The sequence below is a fragment of the Scomber japonicus genome, chromosome 20 (genome assembly GCF_027409825.1).
Source record: "Scomber japonicus isolate fScoJap1 chromosome 20, fScoJap1.pri, whole genome shotgun sequence".
NCBI lineage: Eukaryota > Metazoa > Chordata > Actinopteri > Scombriformes > Scombridae > Scomber > Scomber japonicus.
In genome coordinates this window covers 5,267,388-5,287,902 of record NC_070597.1, presented here as the reverse complement: position 1 = coordinate 5,287,902, position 20,515 = coordinate 5,267,388, and the positions used below count along the sequence as shown (strand labels likewise).

The 20,515-nt window shown below is 39.2% G+C and overlaps 1 protein-coding gene across 1 annotated transcript in view; it reads right to left on the bottom strand.

The window, feature by feature from the left end:
* myo1d (myosin 1D) overlaps positions 1–20,515 on the bottom strand; it is a 67,033-nt gene that overhangs the window by 25,539 nt on the left and 20,979 nt on the right. Inside the window, exons 2-4 of the mRNA XM_053341892.1 lie at positions 8,210–8,418; positions 5,723–5,816; positions 494–659 (exon numbers count right to left, since the gene is read on the bottom strand). Of these exons, the coding sequence (XP_053197867.1) occupies positions 494–659; positions 5,723–5,816; positions 8,210–8,418 (469 nt within the window). The remainder of the gene's footprint in view (positions 1–493; positions 660–5,722; positions 5,817–8,209; positions 8,419–20,515) is intronic.

Sequence of the window (20,515 nt, the reverse complement as noted above, 5' to 3'; positions counted from 1 at the left end):
CCTTCTTCTCTCGTTTCCTCCCCACTACCTTCCTTCCTTCCTTCCTCTCTTTCCCCCCTTCCTTCCCTCCTTCCTTTCTTCTTCCTTCCTCCCTCCCTCCCTCCTTTCCTTCCTTCTTCCTTCCTTCACTCCTTCCTCCCTCCCTCCTTTCCTTCCTTCCTTCACTCCTTCCTCTCTCCCTCCTTCTCTCGTTCTTTCCTCCCCCTACCTTCCTACCTTTGTCCTTCCTTCCTTCCTCCCTTCCTTCTTCCCTCCTTTCCTTCCTTCCTTCCTTCCCTTTCCTTCCTTCCTTCTTTCATTTCCTTCCTTCCCTCCCTCCCTCCTTTCCCCCTTCCTTCTTTCCTTCCTTCCTACCTTCCTTCTTCCCTTCCTTCCTTCTTTCCTTTCCTTCCTTCCCTCCCTCCCTCCCTCCTTTCCTCCCATCCTTCCTTCCTTGACTCGAGGACAACAGGAGGGTTAAGGCCACACTGAGATCACATGACCAGTCTCTTACCTTCTCCAGCAGGTAGTTGCTGATGTGACCTCCGATGGGATCCCCCTTAAAGTCAAAGTTGATGTCCATGTACTTGCCGAAGCGGCTGGAGTTGTCGTTGCGGTTGGTCTTGGCGTTCCCGAAGGCTTCCAGGACACAGTTGGATTTTAGCAGCATGTTTTTTACCCTGCAGGAAATCAGGATGGTGTTAAAATAAAATTACAACCACCTTTAAAAAAAAAAAAAAAAAAGTGACTCATTCTCATTTGAAATGCCGTCTTTGAATCCTTGTGTTTGTTTTATTAGCTTCAAATGTTTCTTCTTCTTCTTTCTCAGCAAGAAAAATAAGCAAGATAAGCACTTTTGGTTTTTCAGTTCTTCTTTAATGTGAATGTGTGAGTGTATTGATGATGTGCTGCTTTGCTCCTCAGGCTCCGCAGGCCTCCAACACCAGACTTTCCTCTTCTGTGGAGCATTTGGGAACCTGCAGCTAATTAACCCATCTGTGGGTATATTTAAAAAGGGCAGAGGAGCTTTTTTTCTTCTGACCCAAATGTTTGTGTAGTTAGAGCTGTTTAGTCATAATTTAGTCCATAGCTCTGCTCTTGTTGACAGTTTAATCTTCACTTCAACGATTCATTATCTGAATTTATTGTTTTTTTAAAGTCTTAATTTCTACTTTTCAGTCATTTCCAGGAAGCTCTGCAGGGGAGAGCCGTCATTAGTGTCTCGTTTCTCCTGTTTTTGTGTTGAATTATGATCTTTTTTCTCTTTTTTTAAGAGTAGTTAAAGCAGTATTGTGGTTTAGTTTTTTATTCATGGCTGGCTGGTTTGTTATTCTGGCCGGGGATCTCCTTAAAGTTAAACTTATGCTTCAATATCTGGTGATAAAAGATCAAAAACAATTGACTGATGTTCTTTTTGTTAGTTTTATATTACTCTCTACTCTCCTAAAGCACCTCGGCTTTAGAACATGTAATCAGAAATGAGATCAGCTGATATAAAGAACCACATATAAATGATGACAGATGAAATGACCTGATACCGCTTTGAGTTTTGCAATATGTGTTTCTATTATCAGTTGGTCTGTAACCTTATAATAACAGAACAGGAAGTAGGTCAGTCTTAGTTGATAACTAACCAACATATGATGAATAAAAGACAATAATCTGCAGGCTCACTGAGTCACTGAGTCACTGAGTCACTGAGCTGGAGAATCAGCTCTTGCTCTCTGTAGTGTTAATTCATCATGCTTTTTTAATAAATTTAAATCCACAATCTGTTGAAACCTGGCACAAGTAAAAGGTTTTATAACTTGAAGGCTAATCTCACAAATGTTACTTAGAAGTTAGATTACACTTGTTTACAGTGTTATAAAACTATAGATATGAAAGTGTGTTGCAACAAGTCTGCAGCCAAGCAAATATAAAAGCTCAATTTTATATATTATTTTTTTTATTATAGTGAAATAGGATGCTAAAGACTGTATATTAATATTAAAATATGCTTTAATATGCAGTACTGTGCAAAAAGCATTGAGATGTTTAGATTAGTATGATGATGCAACACCATCAAGAATGATGCTGATTGATCCCAAATTTATTCTGCAGCACGACAACGACCCCAAACATCCGGCATGAGTCATTCTGGTGCACCAAGTCAGCAGCCAAGCAAATATAAAAGCTCAATTTTATAGTTTTTCCTTTTTTTTTGTAGTGAAATGGGACGCTAAAGACTGGCATAGAAATATTAAAATATTCTTTAATATGCAGTACTGTGCAACAAGTTTTAAGTATTTAGATGTTTAGATTCTTATCGATGATGCAGCACCATCAATGAAGCGTCTGATTGATCCCAAATTTATTCTGCAGCACGACAACGACCCCAAACATCCAGCATGAGTCATTCTGGGATGAACATGAAGAGAAGAACAGAAGCAGCTGAGACGCCCAAATGCACAGAAGAAGAAGAAGAAGAAGAAGAAGAAGAAGAAGAAGAAGAAGAAGAAGAAGAAGAAGAAGAAGAAGAAGAAGAAGAAGAAGAAGAAGAAGAAGAAGAAGAAGAAGAAGCAGAAGAAGGAAGAAGAAGCAGAAGAAGAAGAAGCAGAAGAAGGAGAAGGAGAAGAAGAAGAAGAAGAAGAAGAAGAAGAAGAAGAAGAAGAAAGAAGAAGCAGAAGAAGAAGAAGCAGAAGAAGGAGAAGGAGAAGAAGAAGAAGAAGAAGAAGAAGAAGAAGAAGAAGAAGAAGAAGAAGAAGAAGAAGAAGAAGAAGAAGGAGAACTGTGGCAAAAACCGAGATTTTCATCCTAAAACACAGCGTGCAGGTCTACTGAGAAGAACTGCTGCTGCTCACTGCTACAGTAACACTGGTTTCATTAAGGTTTCTATCCTGACTCTACTTTTAGTGTCTATCATATTTGCATAAAACTGTTAAAAGAGTTCAAACATGGAACATTTAACCTTGGTGTCGTCCTCCCTGGTCAAATTGACCCTGTCTGTTTTGACTGTTCCTTCCTTCCTTCCTTCCTTCTCTCTTTCCTTCCTTCCCTCCCTCCCTCCTTCCTTCCTTTCTTCTTTCCTCCCTCCCTCCCACCTACCTTCCTTCCCTCCTTCCTCCCTCCGTCACTCCTTTCCTTTCGTCTTTCTCCCTTCCTTCTTTACTCCCTCCCTCCCTTCCTTCTTTCCTTCCTTCTTCCTCCCTACCTCCTTCCCCTCTTCCTTCCTTCCTTCCTTCTTTCCTCCCTCCCTCCCTCCTTCTCTCTTTCCTTCCTTCCCTCCCTTCTTCCCTCCTTTCCTTCCATCTTTCCTTCCCTCCTTCCTCCCTCCCTTCCATCTTTCTCCCTTCCTTCCTCCTTTCCTTCCTTCTTCCTCCCTTCCTTGACTCGAGGACAACAGGACGGTTAATGCAGCCTCCCTTCCTTCTTCTTTCCTTCCTTCTTTCCTCCCTCCCTCCCTCGCTCCCACCTTCCTTCCTCCCTACCTTCCTCCCTCCTTTCCTCCCTCCCTCCTTCCTCCCTTCCTAACTTCCTTTCTTGACTTGAGGACAACAGGACGGTTAATGCAGCCTCCCTTCCTTCTTCTTTCCTTCCTTCTTTCCTCCCTCCCTTCCTCCCTCGCTCCCACCTTCCTTCCTCCCTCCCTCCCTCCTCCCTCCCTCCATTCCTTCTTCCTTCCTTCTTCCTCCCTTCCTAACTTCCTTCCTTGACTCGAGAATAGCAGGAGGGTTAATGCAGGAATAAATGCAGCTGTACATAGGCGCCATTATTACATCTTGCATCATGTTAATGTGTGTTTAGTGTCTGTACATTTGCAGATAATAAACTCTATACTACTCTACATACATTTTCTACTACTTCAAAGCTGACCTCTGCCGTCCTCTTGTTAACCAGATAATGTGATATTACAGCATGTTGAAGTTTCTACCTCTAATCTACCGAACACCTCCTCTGTTATCAGTGATCCTGCCTGCAGCCTAGGCGAGGTTTAACTACACCTCACTATGATCTATGAGCCTTTGACTATCGGCAGTGGACTATTTATTTTTGGACTATGATGTAATGCAAACAGCAGCTGCGATAAGGTGCTATAAAACACTTCACTGCACCAAGGGAATAAAATAGGGGGTATTCTTGTGGGTAGTACAGAGGTGTCAAACTCATCTTCATTCAAGGGTCACATACAGAACAATCTGATCTGATGTGGGCCGGATCATTAAAAAGATGGAAGGAAGGAAGGAAGGAAGGAAGGAAATAAGAAGGGAAGAAGGAAGGGAGGGAGGGAGGGAGGGAGGGAGGGAGGAAGGAAGGACAGGAGGGAGGAAGGAAGGAAGGGAGGACAGACGGAAGGAGGTAGGAAGGACAGAAGGAAGGAAGGTAGGGAGGAAAAAAGAAAAGTATAAGGAAGGAAGGAAGGAACTAAGAGAGGAAAAAAGAAAAGTAGGAAGGAAGGAAGGAATAAAGGAAGGTAGCGAAGAAAAAAGGAAGGAAGGACAGATGGAAGAAAGTGGGCCGGATTGCTCCCCTCAGCGGGCCGCTTCTGGCCCACGGGCTGCATGTTTCCTTCCTTCTGTCCTTCCTTCCTTCTGTCCTTCCTTCCTTCCTTCCAACCTTCCTTCTTTCCAAAACAAATGAGCTTTTTTTCATGTGCTTGATTTTGTTGTTTTGCATGCAACATTAAATGTAAATAAAGTATATTTGAGGAATCTTATTTGGATAAGCAAATCTCTCTCTGCAGTGTATGAATGAGGTTTATGTGTAAAAGGTTTGTGATGCATTTCACTCTGCAATCCAGAAATACACAGGAAGAAAAGAGAGAAAGGAGAGAAAAGAAAGAAAAGAAAGAAAAGAAAGAAAAGAAACCTTCCTGTTTTAGTAACCAAAGCTAGTCTCTATGCCAGGGGTGTCAAACATGCGGCCCGCGGCCCAGAACTGGCCCACTGAGGAGAGCAATCCGGCCCACTTTCTTTTCCGTGTTCTTTTCCTTCCTTACATCTGTCCTTCCTTCCTTCCTTCCTTCCTTTTTTCCTTTCTTTGTTCCTTCCTTCCTTCTGTCCTTCCTACCTTCCTTCTGTCCTTCCTTCCTTCTGTCCTTCCTTCATTTCTTCCTTCCTCGCCTCCTTCCTTATCTCCTTCCTACCTTCCTTCCTTCCTTCCTTCCATCCTTCTTTCCTTCTGTCCTTTCTTCCTTCTGTCCTTTCTTCCTTCTGTCCTTCCTTCCTACCTTCCTTCTTTCTGTCCTTCCTTCCTTCCTTATGTCCTTCCTTCCTTCTGTCCTTCCTTCCTTCCTTCTGTCCTTCCTTCATTTCTTCCTTCCTTCCTTCTGTCCTTCCTTCATTTATTCCTTCCTTGCTTCCTTCTCTCCTTCCTACCTTCCTTCTTTCCTTTCTTCCTTCTGTCCTTCCTTCCTTCCTTCTGTCCTGCCTTCCTTCCTTCTGTCCTTCCGTCCTTCCTTCTGTCCTTCCGTCCTTCTGTCCTTCCTTCATTTCTTCCTTCCTTATTTCCTTTGTACCTTCCTTCCTTCCTTCTGTCCTTCCGTCCTTCCTTCTGTCCTTCCTTCCATCCGTCTGTCCATCCTTCACTGTCTGTCTTTCCTACCTTTCTTCCCTTTGCCTGTCCTTCCTTCCTTCCTTCCTTCCTTCCCTCCATCTTTTTAATAATCCGGCCCACATGGGATCATATCAGTCTGTATGTGGCCCTTGAATGAAAATGAGTTTGACTCCTCTGCTCTGATGCACTGAGTTCAGGTTCAGCTCACCTTTCAACTTCAGCCCTCTGATTAGGATTGGTGATAGCAGCAATGTATTGCATTATATACTTGCTGGCCTCCGTCTTTCCTGCTCCACTTTCCCCTGCAAAAAAAAAAAAAAAACACAGTGTAAGGACTCTTTAAAAATAAAAGATAAATATTTTTGGTGTCAGTAATTGCCGGGGCGGTTTGCTTGCCTGGCAAATGAAAAACAACCAAACCTCAAGTGGTTTACATAGCTTTCAAATGAAGTCAAGATTTTTTTGTAAACTTTGTGATTTAAAAACATGATTGATACTGAAATCGACACCAAGTCACATAAAAACATTTCAGTGCATCATAATTTTAACTTTCAGTGACATTTTTTGGACTAAACTGCCTTGAATGGATTTATTATGGAGGGTCAATGACGTGATGCTACAGTGTGGATTTGGTGTAACCAGAATTTTTTTCAATAAAAAAATTTGATTATATACAAGAAAATAACTGTGAATCAAAATGTGGAATAAATATAATCCACTTTTAGCGACGCAGCAGATGCTTTTAAACACATTTTACGTCATTTGTCAAATTTTATTTTGAAAGGATGGTTGTTTTTAGGATACATCTTGCTAAAAAAATGTCCAATAATGAAGTAATTATTAGTATAAGTCCACTTAAATACACTCTAGGTGGATAAAATATGTAATATTTATCATTCTTTTTTAGTGGTTACACCATTTGACATTTTCAGGAGCATTCAGTCTTTTATTTTGGTTAAAAAAAAGAGATATAAAACCAACAAAAATACTAAATATACATTTAAACAAACCTGATGATGCTTTTAAAACTATTTTTTAAAGATATTTTTGACTTGCTCATCTAGCCAACCCTTATTTATCACTGCCCATGTGTTATTATGTTATCATATTATTAAAGGGGGGTGCAGTTCCCCTCTGTGGAATAAATATAATCCACTTTTAGCAATGCAGCTGATGGTTTTTAACACATTTTACGTCATTTGTCAAATTTTATTTTGAAAGGATGGTTGTTTTTAGGATACGTCCTGCTAAAAAAATGTCCATTTGATGTTTTAAAATGAAGTCATTATTAGTATAAGTCCACTTAAATACACTGTTGGTGAATAAAATATGTAATAATTATCATTATTTTGTGGTTACACCATTTGACATTTTCAGAGTCTTTTATTTTGGTAAAAAATGGAAAAATACTAAATATACATTTTAACAAACCTGATGCTGCATTTAAAACTGTTTAAGATATTTTTGCCCATCTAGCCAACCCTTATTTATCACTGCCCATGTGTTATCATGTTATTAAACGGGGGTGCAGTTCCCCTCTCTGACCACCGGGTGGTGCTTCATCCTTCCTTCACTGTTTCTCCACACAGCTTGACACCACATGAAATATTTGTTGTAGAGAAAGTGAAGGTGAAGTGTTTTTGTTATTTTCAACAGAACAGAGGTTCTATAAATATTTTTCCAGGGATTTTTCTCCTCTGGGACATTTTATCAGGAGAGAAAACATCTGAGCTGAGCGTGTGAAGAAACAATTTCACAGCAGATTAAAAAAGGACAAGAACATGCTCAGAAACTGATTATTCACAAAAATGTAAACTGGGAGGAAACATTTTGGGTTTCTTCTCATCTAGCTCATCAATTTAATAATTTATACAGCAGCTTTTATTCAGGTTAATGTAGTTTAAAGTGTTTTATAGTTGATTGACAAGCTGATAATGAGACAGAACAAGAGACAACGTAAAGAAAAAGAGAAAAATTGAGACCAATGCACGCAAGAGAAAATAAAAATGATAAAAATGTTTAAAAAACTGTAAATAAAATAAGTAAAAAATAAATAATTAAATATATAAAACAACTAATAATAAGAGAAAGGGTTTATTAGAAGTAAAGAGTAAAAAAACAAGATTAAAATAGATTAAAAAGACAAAATAAAAGTGAATAAAAGATAAAACTAGGTTAAAAAGAAATTAAAAGAAAAAAACTAATAAAATCAAAGAAAAGAACATTAAAATTCATAGAATAGAATAATAAATAGCACAAAATAAAGTAAAGAAAAAGAGAAAAATTGAGAAATGTTTAAAAAATGTAAATAAAATAAGTAAAAAATAAATAATTAAATATATAAAATAACTTAATAAATAAGTAAAATAAGAGAGAATCAGAGAAAAAGGTTTATTAATAGTTAAGAATAAAAATAAGATTAAAATAGATTAAAAAGACAAAATAAAAGTTGACGTTTAATAAAAGCTGGAATAAAACTAGGTTAAAAAAAGAAATTAAAAGAGAAAAAAAACTAAAAAAATCAAAGAAAAAAATATTAAAACTCATAGAATAGAATAATAAATAGCATAAAATAAAGAAGCAAAAATAAAAAGATAAAAAAAAGAGAATAAAAAGACAATAAACAATTCAATTCTTAATCAAGAGCCAGGCTGAACACATGCAGGTTTTGAGTTTCGGGGGGTTCCCGTGTTACCTGAGATGACGATACAAGTGTCTTTGTTCCTCCTCTTCATGGCTTTGTAAGCGGCGTCAGCGATGGCGAAGAGATGCGGCGGCCTCTCGTACAGCTCGCGGCCCTTGTACTGCTCGATGACCTCACGGCCGTAGATGTTCATGGCTCGGTAAGGATTGACGGACACCACCACCTCTCCGATGTAGCTGTAGATCCTCCCCTTCTCAAACCTGGACGACGCAGAACAAAGGGGAATTAGGAATTAGGAATTTTTCAAACCAGATCAAATAACGTAGAAATAGCTGAATCAACACTTAAAGCACAAATAACTCAACAAGCAAATGTCTGGTAATATTTTAGGATTAACCATAGACCGCATAAAAGAAATGGACGTAACATCCGTGACGTCACCCATTGGTTTGTGGACTGCTGCTCGGAAGCCATTAGTTTCGAATCTAGGCAGTGCCATCTTGAAAATTTCAGGTGCATGCTGGGAAAAATAAAAACACAGATTCTACTTATATGGGCATGAAGCGGAGCCATGGGCGGAGCGGGGAGGTTGCTATGGTTGCCAGGGCTGGATCTCGAGGACATTGGTCAATCAACCTGTCAATCAGGACGTAGCCACGCCCTAATGCATACCCTGCTTTATCGTCACATATAAAATCAGGGAGGCCAAAATGTCCCAAATGAACATCATACTGCATTGAAGAAGGCTTTAAACTAGCGATTGAGACCATAAACACATTTTGAAAACGTTTACTGAGGTTAGAAATCAAGTGAGAAGTTGGTGAATTCTCCATTGACTTGTATAGAGACGGTCGCCCCCTGGTGGCCTTTTGATAGAATGCAGCTCTAAGTTACTTTCGTGTTGGTTTCATTTCAGAGGACCAGAACTCCCCGCCTGATATGAATGCATTTTAATAACAGTGTAGGTGCATCTTTAAAGTGGAGCTACATCAATTAGTCAATTAGTTGAACCACAGAAAATAAATAATCAACTATTTTGATAATTTTATAATGGGTTTTGTCCTTTTTTTCAAGCAAAATTACCTGAACTGTGCTGGTTGCTGCTTCTAAACTGAAGTGAGAGTTTGAAGCTTTTTCTGTTTCATACATGATGAGAGTAATAAAGTGAATATCTGACCAATGTTTTATCAGAGGAAACAAAACAGTTGAAGATTGAAGATATATATTTGCAGAGAAAAGCTCCTTTTAAAGATGGAAGTTGTGTGTGTGTGTGTGTGTGTGTGTGTGTGTGTGTGTGTGTGTGTCAGACTCCATAGAAATACGACACAAGCCTCTCGACCTCGTTTCTTTAGATGTTGATAATTATCGTCGCTGTTGGAAACTTGAAAATGAAACATGGAGTTATAAAGTTTCCACCCGACAGCAATGAGACGATCCAACTGGATTAAGATAAAAAAAGTTCTAATAAGTTAATATTTAGTCTCATGATTGACTCTTTAAACCACTGTGGTTAGCTTGTATTAAAGAGTGCGTGGGAAACAGTATGAACTAGTGGAAATTGGACAACACAAACAATAAAGAGTCAAACAAGGCACATAAGCATCAGAGCCCAAGAATATATATAAGAATATAGCAGGCGTTGTCTCTATTTTCTGACATTTTATAAACAAAATGCTTGATTAATGGAGAAAATAAGACTTAAACCTCATTTTAGAGCTGTAATTTGTGCTTTTTTCTTTCATATTAATACCAGGCGAGGAGTTCTGGTCCTCTGAAATGAGGCCAACGCAGAAGTAGCTTAGAACTGCATTCTATCAAAAGGCCACCAGGGGGCGACCGTCTCTATACAAGTCAATGGAGAATTCACCAACTTCTCACTTGATTTCTAACCTCAGTAAACGTTTTCAAAATGTGTTTATGGTCTCAATCGCTAGTTTAAAGCCTTCTTCAATGCAGTATGATGTTCATTTGGGACATTTTGGCCTCCCTGATTTTATATGTGACGATAAAGCAGGGTATGCATTAGGGCGTGGCTACGTCCTGATTGACAGGTTGATTGCCCAATGTCCTCGCGATCCAGCCCTCGCAACCATAGCAACCTCCCCACTCCGCCCATGGCTCCGTCTCATGCCCATATAAGTAGAATCCGTGTTTTTATTTTTCCCAGCATGCACCTGAAATTTTCAAGATGGCGCTGCGCAGATTCGAAACTATTGGCTTCCAAGCAGAAGTCCACAAACCAATGGGTGACGTCACGGATGTTACGTCCATTTCTTTTATACAGTCTATGATTCATATCTAAAAAAGTAGGAAATCTTCAATGTTTAAATTCAATGTGTTCTCTGACAAGACAGTCAGAAATCCAAAGATATTAAATTTACTATCATCATGTATGATACTTTTTTAAAAATGACAAAAACACTTATGAAATTATCAGAATGGTTGATGATTTATTTTCTGTAGATCAATTAATCGGCTAATTGTTGCAACTCTACTTTTAAAGCCACATCTATCCTTTCAATAAATCTGACTCCCATCTTGACAGTTTAATAAAATAAAATAAAAACCAGCAGTTTATTATGAATCAGATCTTGTGTTTTATCCCTGAATAGTATCTTAAATTGGATGCAGGTGCATGCGGATCCAGACTTCCTCTCAGGCTCATTCACAGACATTCATCATCAAATAGGGAAACTCCAAGTGGAAAAAAATTAAATATTAACCTGCAAAAATAAATAATGATTCAATAGCAAAGGAATTGTACAATTTTCTATCAAAACACTTCACTTAAAACGAATTATATTTAAACATTCGTCACTGTAAAATGGGTTTATCAGACACTGATGTTGCTGAAATGTTAACAAACTTTAAATATTATAATATTATGATACTGAATCAATGTTTCCCATGAGTCCAGAAGCCCAATTTAGCATCTTACAACCTCCCAGATGGCTGTTGAGAAGGTTTCTTTCACACTGAAGTCACTTTTAGACTTTTAGACACTAATAATAATACAGAGTTGAGGGGTTAGAGTATTTATGCACTGCTCTGTCCTCATGCTTTTGTCTTAAATCCTACAAAACACAATGACGTTTGAAACAATAGTGTGCTTCCAATTTTTCTTTTTTTTTTTTTTTTTTTTTAGGAACAGTTATGGGAAGGTCCTTTTCCTGTTTGTGTCCCTGTGCACAGAGCTGCTGCAGCTGTTTGTAGCTTCAAACTTAGCTCAAATTAAATCATGTAAGAGTTACTAAATGCAGATTTGTCGCATCAGCCAAATTAAAACCAGTTGCACCACACAAACCAGTTCTTACATAGAGGTTAGTTGTTACTTTTGCACGACCAATTCTGGATTTTTGCAGATACAAATATCAGGGAGTAAAAAATATTCTGATATCAAAGCAGAGCAGAAAAGAACAGGCATATATTAAACTTGAAATTAAAAATGTAATCAACTCATTGGTGCAGCTCCACACATATTTCTATATAGATAAATCAGACCTACATTCACAAAGGATTGGCAGTTTATTTCACCTTTCGGCCTCTTAAAAGTTTTGTTGCACCTTTTGATGCTAAAAGTGACTTCCTGTTTATGGACAGATGTTTCCCTGCAACCAACAGCGCAGATATTCCATAATTCTTAATGCCTGCAATGCCTTGTGTAGTAAATCACCAGCTAGAAGTTACTGAGTACTTAAGAAAAGGACTTTATGTTCAAACTTATCACTAAACATCAGTGTCTGACCTCTCTAATGCCTTTTGTGGCTGAATGAGAACAAATCTCTGCAGCCAGACGCCAAAATTCTTGTGGAAAGTTTTCCCAGAAGAGCGGAGAGGTTAGTACAGGAGCAGATTTCACTTGATTAATGCTTGTGGTTTTGGAAAGAGATGTTCAGCAGCCACATAGGTGTAATATTCAGGTGTCTACATGCTCATATTTGAAGATATAGAGTGTAGCTGTGTCTCACTTTTCTCTCTCTCTCTCTCTGACTGCCCAAGGCCGCCTGCCTCACTTCCTTCCTCTCCGAAAGAGGACTAAGATCTCAGTTTCTCCTCTCAGAAGAATGGTCTCTTTCTTCACAGCTGCCAAAAAACCTCTGATGCCGCCTTACAAACAAGGCCAAGTGCATATTATTCCAAAACAGTCCTAATACGTCTACATGAAGTATGTGTGACTGTGGGTTTGAAGCACTCATGTAGATTTAAACACTTAAAAAACACTTTAAATGTCTCTTTTCTTTTAATGAAAATGCTGACTCGCTGGCATAAGTACATAACAAGCAGTGAAGAGTGTTGCATAGATCTCAATCCTTTGATGCTATAATGACACATTTGCCTTGAGCTTCAACCAAAACATGAAGAGTACAGCTGCTGGCAGACGCCCATGACACTTTTCTTGTTGGTCAATGTTTCCTAAACCTTGATTTTTTTATTTCAAGTACATGCTGAAGTTTAAAATAATCATAGAGACAATGATTTATGATGTAAATAAGAAAGAATTCAGAATTAAAGGACGATGAGTAAATGTTGACGCAGTGGCGAGGGAACAATAAAGCTTTACCACATCTGTATGTACTATACCAGCTACTTACACAATGACACATGCTCAGATTAGCTCATCCATGTGTGACAGTATTCATACTGTATTCATACTGTATGTCAAGGCCGTGCACAAACTGGCACAAATGGAAAACAATGAGATGGGACGCCTATGTGTCATTGACAGGGTGGGACGACCAGACATGCAGTTTAACAGGCTTCAGTGTAAAATAAAGCTAGTTTCTTCCCAAGCTCTGCAGGGCTTTACTAAAAAGCAATGTATAGGTTCATACATGTAATCACTCTGAGCATCAATCTTTGGGCCAATCCAAGTCCCCTTAAAGTGATGCTGATACCAACTAAGGCTGCTCAATTAATCGAAATTTGATCGTGATTACGATTTTGGGGCCAAATGATCTCAAAACTAATAAAATGAGGGAGGGGACTTTTTTTTTTGTCATTTTCCGTTGTGCAACCGCTCTCCCGTTTTGTCTTTTCTCCCGGGAATCTCCTGTAATTTTACAAGCCCCAACTGTGTCTGTTAATAATAATAATTAGATGCGCACAATAACAAAGGTTTTATTTTGAAAAGCTTAGACAGGAAGCCGCTGCAGCGCCTTTATTTTGACAGAAGCTGAAACACACAGTGAAATGTTTTAACTGTAAATAAAAGTGCAGAGTTTCCAGCCTACGTCAGACGCTGAGTTTACTGACTAATTATTAAAAACCAAGAAGTGATGTGTGAACTATCGTCATGGTAACTTGGTAATTGGCTGTGAGAAAGTCCATATAAACAGTCATATTTTCTAGCTCTGGGTGCAAAAAGGGGGGGACGTTTCCATACTGCTTGATATCACTTTATTTCGGTCGATACCTTAAAAGTACGGAGTAGGCCTAGCAGTGGGTGTGTAGCCTCAGCCAATAACAGCATACAGGATGTAGGGCTGAGTATCAGTACTCAATACCTTTAAAAAAGTATCAACCAAACTCAGTATCAAGTAGTAACAAAACTTCTCTAGTCAACTGATAACCTGCATTTCAACGTTTTTCTACCCACATCTAGAAAGAAAAAGACACCTATCACTGCAAGCATCCTTCAATTTAATGCAACGTGGTGTAATTGGCCCTCAACCACAGCAGCTATAACCCAAACAGTCTGTGGTGGTGATGTTGAGAGCAGCGTACTTGACAGAGTTGGCACTTCAGGCACTCTAATAATATCAGTATCACTTCAAGGGTAGCGGTACTAGTAATTGACGATATTCAGGTCAGGACTCGTAGTGCAGTGACCAGGTTACATTGCTGCTTTTTCATCTGAGTCAGTGTTTTTTCATCTTCCTCTTCTGCTCACACACACACACACACACACACACACACACACACAGCAGAGGGAGGATGTGTGTATTTGTGCTTTAGAATGTAACAATCAGAAATGACATTTTTATAACAGTGATTCATGCTTCAGTTCAGCTCCCTCTCTTCAATCACTCTCTAGCTTCCTCAACTGCCTCTGCTGCTGCTGCTCTGTGTGTGTGTGTGTGTACCAGCACTCAGCTCATGAACTTCACAACAAAATGTTTAAATCGAGAGAAAATAATCATTAATTTCAGCCCTAGTATCGTAAAGTCAACATCTACATACCACATATTCAAAACAGTAAACCTGCTTTGTATTTTAAGAGCTAAACTAACTGGTCCTGTAAGTTCCCTGTACCTATGCAAACTAACCCAGCAAAAACCATTAAAGTCATTTCATCACACAGAACTAGAGGCTTTAGTATCATTTCTCATGCCATCTCTTCCTCCCCTGAAGCAACAGAAAAAGAGCCATTGTGCCCCCCCTGCCCTCCGCCGGGAGGCTGCTGTGTGCCTTCTCCATTGTTCAGATGTCAATCGGAGGTCTTTGTCTGAGACGGGGCCCTCCGTCTCCCCCGACATGGGCCGACAGCGAGCTGCCCACTTAACGTACATGTACAATGCCTTCTGGGGGGTTGTCAACAATGGTTTACATGATGGGAGGGGCGTGTCTGAGATCCCAGCTGGGCATGCATTGAAAGAAAGTGATGGGATCTGCCATCCATAATGACGACATCTACAGGTATTTTACATATTGGGCATTGAGCTGACTCCACACAGGGTGTTTTAATCAAATGACATGTGTACCAACCTGAATGAAAGATGCAATATCTGTAATCAGTCTCACTACAGAGACATTTTGTTATACTGTTAATAACAAGGTGGCTCTCACTTTAGAGTGTGTGCATGGTGCTGGTGCTGGAAGTCATTGAGCAGCAGTGATTTATGGCAATGCTGGACAGGAGTTTTCTATCAGTGTGATCAGAGACGGGCAGGGACTAAAAAACGGCCCTGGACTTTCTCCCAAAGAGGCCCACCACCACCCGGCTGCACACAAACAGTCACTAACAGGGCTACCAAATATTACACCAAACAAGGTATTTGCAGCAGGTAATATCAAAACAAATCAGACAAATTAATTGCACACTTCTGCTGTGATTAATCAATTTCTTCCTTATAATGAAGCTGTATACCAACAAACCCCAGGCTTGTAGTCTATGTTAGGCTAAGGGTTAGCTCATAGCCTACCACACAAATAACAGAGAAACAAACAGCACTCATCATGTGTCAGTCTGCAGTGAATCAGGTTCAACTTCCACCTGCTCCTCAACACTTTTACTGGGTGCTTCAGTGATTTGGCTACGGAAACATTTTGCTGCCACGTCACAAAAATAAAGTATCACATTATAACTAAAAGGAGTCAGACGTCAACCTGTGCACTCCTTAACATGTGTTAGTAATTGTGGACTGTGGTCGGTCCTCCTACGTCAAATCAATGAATGAATGACCCTAAAGAGGTTCAGACTCATCCTTCTGTATGCAGCTGGATGAATGAGTCCGACCCTCCGTATACAGCCCCATGCATTTAAAAACCTTCTCAGTGTAAACATATTTCTCACAGTATCACCCACTGTGTTCAGTAACAGCAGGATCTCGTCACAGGTCTCGTCTCAAACATGTAGTACAACTCAAATCATGTAAAGCCACATTCCTATCCGTTTCCTCATTCAGGTGGGTATTGTTATAACGTGATACTTTTGCTTTTAAGTTTTTCTGGCGTGGCAGCAATATGCTTCTGTATTTGGCCGACATCCAGAACTACATTACTACTGGCATTGCTGCAGCTCTGACAGTTTTACTGGTTTCTTTAATCTCCTATGATAGAAAGCTGATTGTCTTTTAGTTGTGGACTGTTGGTCGTAACAAAACAAGACATTTGAGGGCATCACCTTCTGCTTTGGGAAACAATAATTGATATGATTTGCCCCTTCTGACATTTTATAGACCAAATAATTAATCAATTAAGAGAGAAAATAATCTGGATTATTCAAAAATAATCAGTAGTTGGGAGTCCCATTTCACTTCCTTATTTGAATTGCTGACAGTATCTGAGGACAGTGAATTGGCTTCCCTATGTGCTCACCAAGGCAAGTTCTTATTCTTTTTCTTGTCCTCATGAACATCCAACTTGTCTGATAGTTTAACAAAAAGATGCATGATGTCATGTGTGCACAAACTAATTCAGATCACACTCCAGATCAGTGAGAAAGGTGGAGACTTAAGAGTTTGTTCACTGTGGGAACGACTGGATCGCTATCACTGGACGATTGGAAAGATCATTAGATCCCTGTTTAATCAGGTCTGTCATACAGCACAATGAAAGTGTAATGTGGGATTCAGACTTAATCATTACTTCATTCAAATGTAATGTTTATATAAATATTACAGATAGGATTGTCAGTCTTGCGTTATGGTTTTCATTTTCCCACCCACAAGCAAAACATTACGCAGTAGACAAAGAAACCGCGACCAAACCAGCCAAGATCACCACAGTTCTTTGATAAATTAGCCTGAAATCACACTTAATCTCTCTATTCAAAATAATAATAATAATCCAACAATATTATATTATTAAAAAGAAGAGAGCTGTTCAAATGCACCAGCACTTTAACACTTAGCACTACCTGTCCTCTGTAAACACATTAGTACTTTATTATAAAAGGCGGCTCTTTTTTTATTATTTTATGTTTTTATGTTGTAAATGTGTCCTTTATCTTCATGTGGAAATTACTGATTGGCTTGAGACCAATCATCTCGCTTCCTTGTATGCTGAGACTATATTTGAAAGTGACAATAAAGTTGATATAAGTTAGATAAGAAGGAGACTTTAGCAGGAAAGTTAATGGTGTTGAGTATCATGATGCAATCAGGCTCAGTGTGACCATCTGCTCTGCCTATGATACGATGCCACTTTATTGCTTTATTATAAGATTTGATGTACTAAAATAAAGGTCTCCAGATACATAAGCTCATAGCAGAATTGTATTTAAGCAAAACACTGTAAAGCAAGGGGACAAAAATCATGAAATCAAAGACTTTAACATACTTTTTACTCATTTTGAATATGTGTGAAGTAGCAGACAAAGAAGATAGTTTAGTTTCATTTGGACTTTGCCGGGTTTCAATCAGTGAAAGTGTCAGTCTCAGTGTTGTTGTTTTTCGGCCACCTTTGAGTTTATAGCTCCCATTTACAAGTCACGTTTGTCCGTCATCCTTCCACAGGGCATTAGGAGGAGAGGAGAGCAGAGGACAGCTACATTAATCAGTCGAAGCGTGTCAACTGTGATACAAGGTGGACTGATCCATCTGTTCCTCTCATTTAGATGGATTTATATGACACACAGGAAAGAGATTAGAGAACCTTATGGGTCATAATGATCTCCAAGACAAGAAATGCTATTTATAGGAGCATGGAAACTGAGTCAGATTTAAATTTGGTAACGCAGTCATCTGTTCTTTTGTTTTTGTAATTTTCAGATTTTGACATCTTACGTGGCACTTTGATTTAAGGCAGTGACTCATTTGAAAACACAGGCTCAAGAAGTGTTAAGTGTGGGAAATGAATAATGAATCAGGCTTTTAGAGCAGAAATCCTCCTCAGGTGTGATAATAACTCACTCTATATCATCTTTATTTTTCCTAATTCACTTGTTTTTTTTCCCCTCAGCCTGGCCAGCTGTGAAGGGAAGTGTGTCTAAACTGGTCTGACCTGCAGCCATGTGATCTCTTTCCAAAAAAAGGGACCCCTCCCATGAGCTGCCAGGAAATGAGAGAGAGAGAGAGACAGATAAATGTGCAGAGAAGGAGGAAGACAGATCACACTTACAGGCAGCATCATAAATCGTGAGACCACTGATGATTCATGCACTGTCTCTGTACACCCACCAGCAGCTTATCCAGACACAAATACACACAAGAAAACACACATAAACAACTATGCAAAGATGTTAAAAATGTGACACCCGCTCCATGCTAAAGATCTGTCGTGCATACAAACACAGAGGAGAAAATGAGAAAATGTGACCAATGTTTTTTATTCTACCGAGGAACTTTGCTCCCAAAATACCCGAGGGAACCCTAATGCCCCACACACACACTGACACACAGACACACTGCATGTACACACACATGACACACTCCCCTCAGATGTGAATTACAGAGCGAAGCCAAGCAACAACCACTGTCTCCAATCTTGTTTGGGTGGGTCTTTTTTATGGTTAACTTTGGGAGGAGCGCAAAGCAATTTATGACATTTTTCTCACCCGCAATCCCTCCCCTCTCCTCAAAAAGAGAACAAAGCTAAAAAGAATTAAGAAGTAAAAGTGACTCTTGTGAGTATACCACCCCCTTAACATTTCACCTTGTGGCTGGAAACATGGGCGTAATTATGACATTTTATAAGATTATCTGAATCTACTTAACACTTAACAAAAAGAAGCTTACTCTCTCTTTTCTGCAAGATGCAACCGGAGCAAAAAGGCATGAAAGTACATATGTTAAGCAATCCTAAAGTGAGAAGAAGCATTGTATGTTATAATGCATTGTAAAAACTTCATTAGCCTGTTAGCTTCTGCTAGTAAAGTTCATGTAAAGCAGGTGCAGTTATGCCCTAAACAGCAGGATGTCAAGGCAACAGGAAAACTTTATCCACACTGAGTCATTCAGCTAGGAGAGCATTAGTGTCTGTTGTCAGCAAGTTTAAGATATGCAAAAAATGTTAGTTATTTGACTTACTCACAACTTTATGATGCATGTGTCTCCCCCATACTTAACTATGCTTCAGGGATAAGGGGCTTTAAGGAATGTAAAATAGCAGACTTTTAGGCGTTTGCTCCTTTGGTCGTTCAGGGTGATAATGTGTTGGCTTCCTGGTTCAATGAGGCGAAGATGTGAAATGATCAGATTGTTGAACTGTTGTGCTGAATATGTCAGAAAACAGGGTCATTAAGAAGGTTTTTCCAGGTGGGGATTCCCGGTCCTCTGAAATGAGGCCAACGCTGAAGTAACTTAGAGCTGCATTCTATCAAAAGGCCACCAGGGGGCGACCGTCTCTATACAAGTCAATGGAGAATTCACCAACTTCTCACTTGATTTCTAACCTCAGTAAACGTTTTCAAAATGTGTTTATGGTCTCAATCGCTAGTTTAAAGCCTTCTTCAATGCAGTATGATGTTCATTTGTGAAATTTTGGCCTCCCTGATTTTATATTTGACGATAAAGCAGGGTATGCATTAGGGCGTGGCTACGTCCTGATTGACAGGTTGATTGCCCAATGTCCTCGAGATCCAGCCCTCGCAACCATAGCAACCTCCCCGCTCCGCCCATGGCTCCGCCTCATGCCCATATAAGTAGAATCCGTGTTTTTATTTTTCCCAGCTTGCACCTGAAATTTTCGAGATGGTGCTGCCTAGATTCGAAATTATTGGCTTCCAAGCAGAATATTCGATTAGTCGACCCTGAAAAAATGGGCCAATGCACATTCCTAGTTACAATATATGTATAGTAATAATTGATCATGTTGTATAACCACAATTAGAACAAAGCTACTTGCTGGTTCAATGATATTTTGTTAAAGCCCAAATCATCAAATCAAGCGAAGTCATGGCCCTGAATCCTACTTTTCAAGCGAACTTAACAAGAAGTCAAAGCTCCTTAGTAGCGCAGTGAACAGGAATCCCAAGTTGAAAATGAGTCACTTCTTCTGTATTGTCCTTTTTCACGATGAGTTAAGAACATCGATATTTAATGAAATGTCTGTTTAAAATCCAATCCAGAGATGTTTTGGTGCTCTGATGATGACAGAATGGAGAGGTTGTTCGATTTTAATGTTTATAAGTTGGAAAAATGTCAGGATGGTTTATTATTATATTTGTTTATCTCTCTCATGTGTCCTATATTGGTTCAGTCTAGTGCAATCTGTGGCTCATATCTACATGAGCTGAGCTGGCACGTGTTGTCATCATTATGTGTTTGAAGCTCAGGGTCATTCTAGGAATTACGAAGGGTAGGAAAAGATAATCTGTGACCGCTCCACTTTTATCTCTCAGTTCACTGTTTGGAGTAACAGCAGTATGCTTTAGTGCTTATCACTGCTGTAGATGCTGAGTAAGTCTCACAGTTATTTCTATTGATGATCTCATCTGTGTGGTTAGAGTCATTTCTTTTATTTCTCAAGTGTTGCAATGAAAAATTAAAAGCTGGAATGATTACTCAATAAACTGAGTCTGATCGTTGTAGTCATTTTTGGAGGAAAAATTAAAACATCTGCTATTTTCAGGTTCTTCATATCGGATAGTAAACTGATTATCTTTGGCTTTTAGAATCTCCTGATAAGTGTTCTGGCAATATTTATTTATCAAGAAGCACAAAGCCGGTACGTTGTCTTTCTCTAGTTTATTCAGTC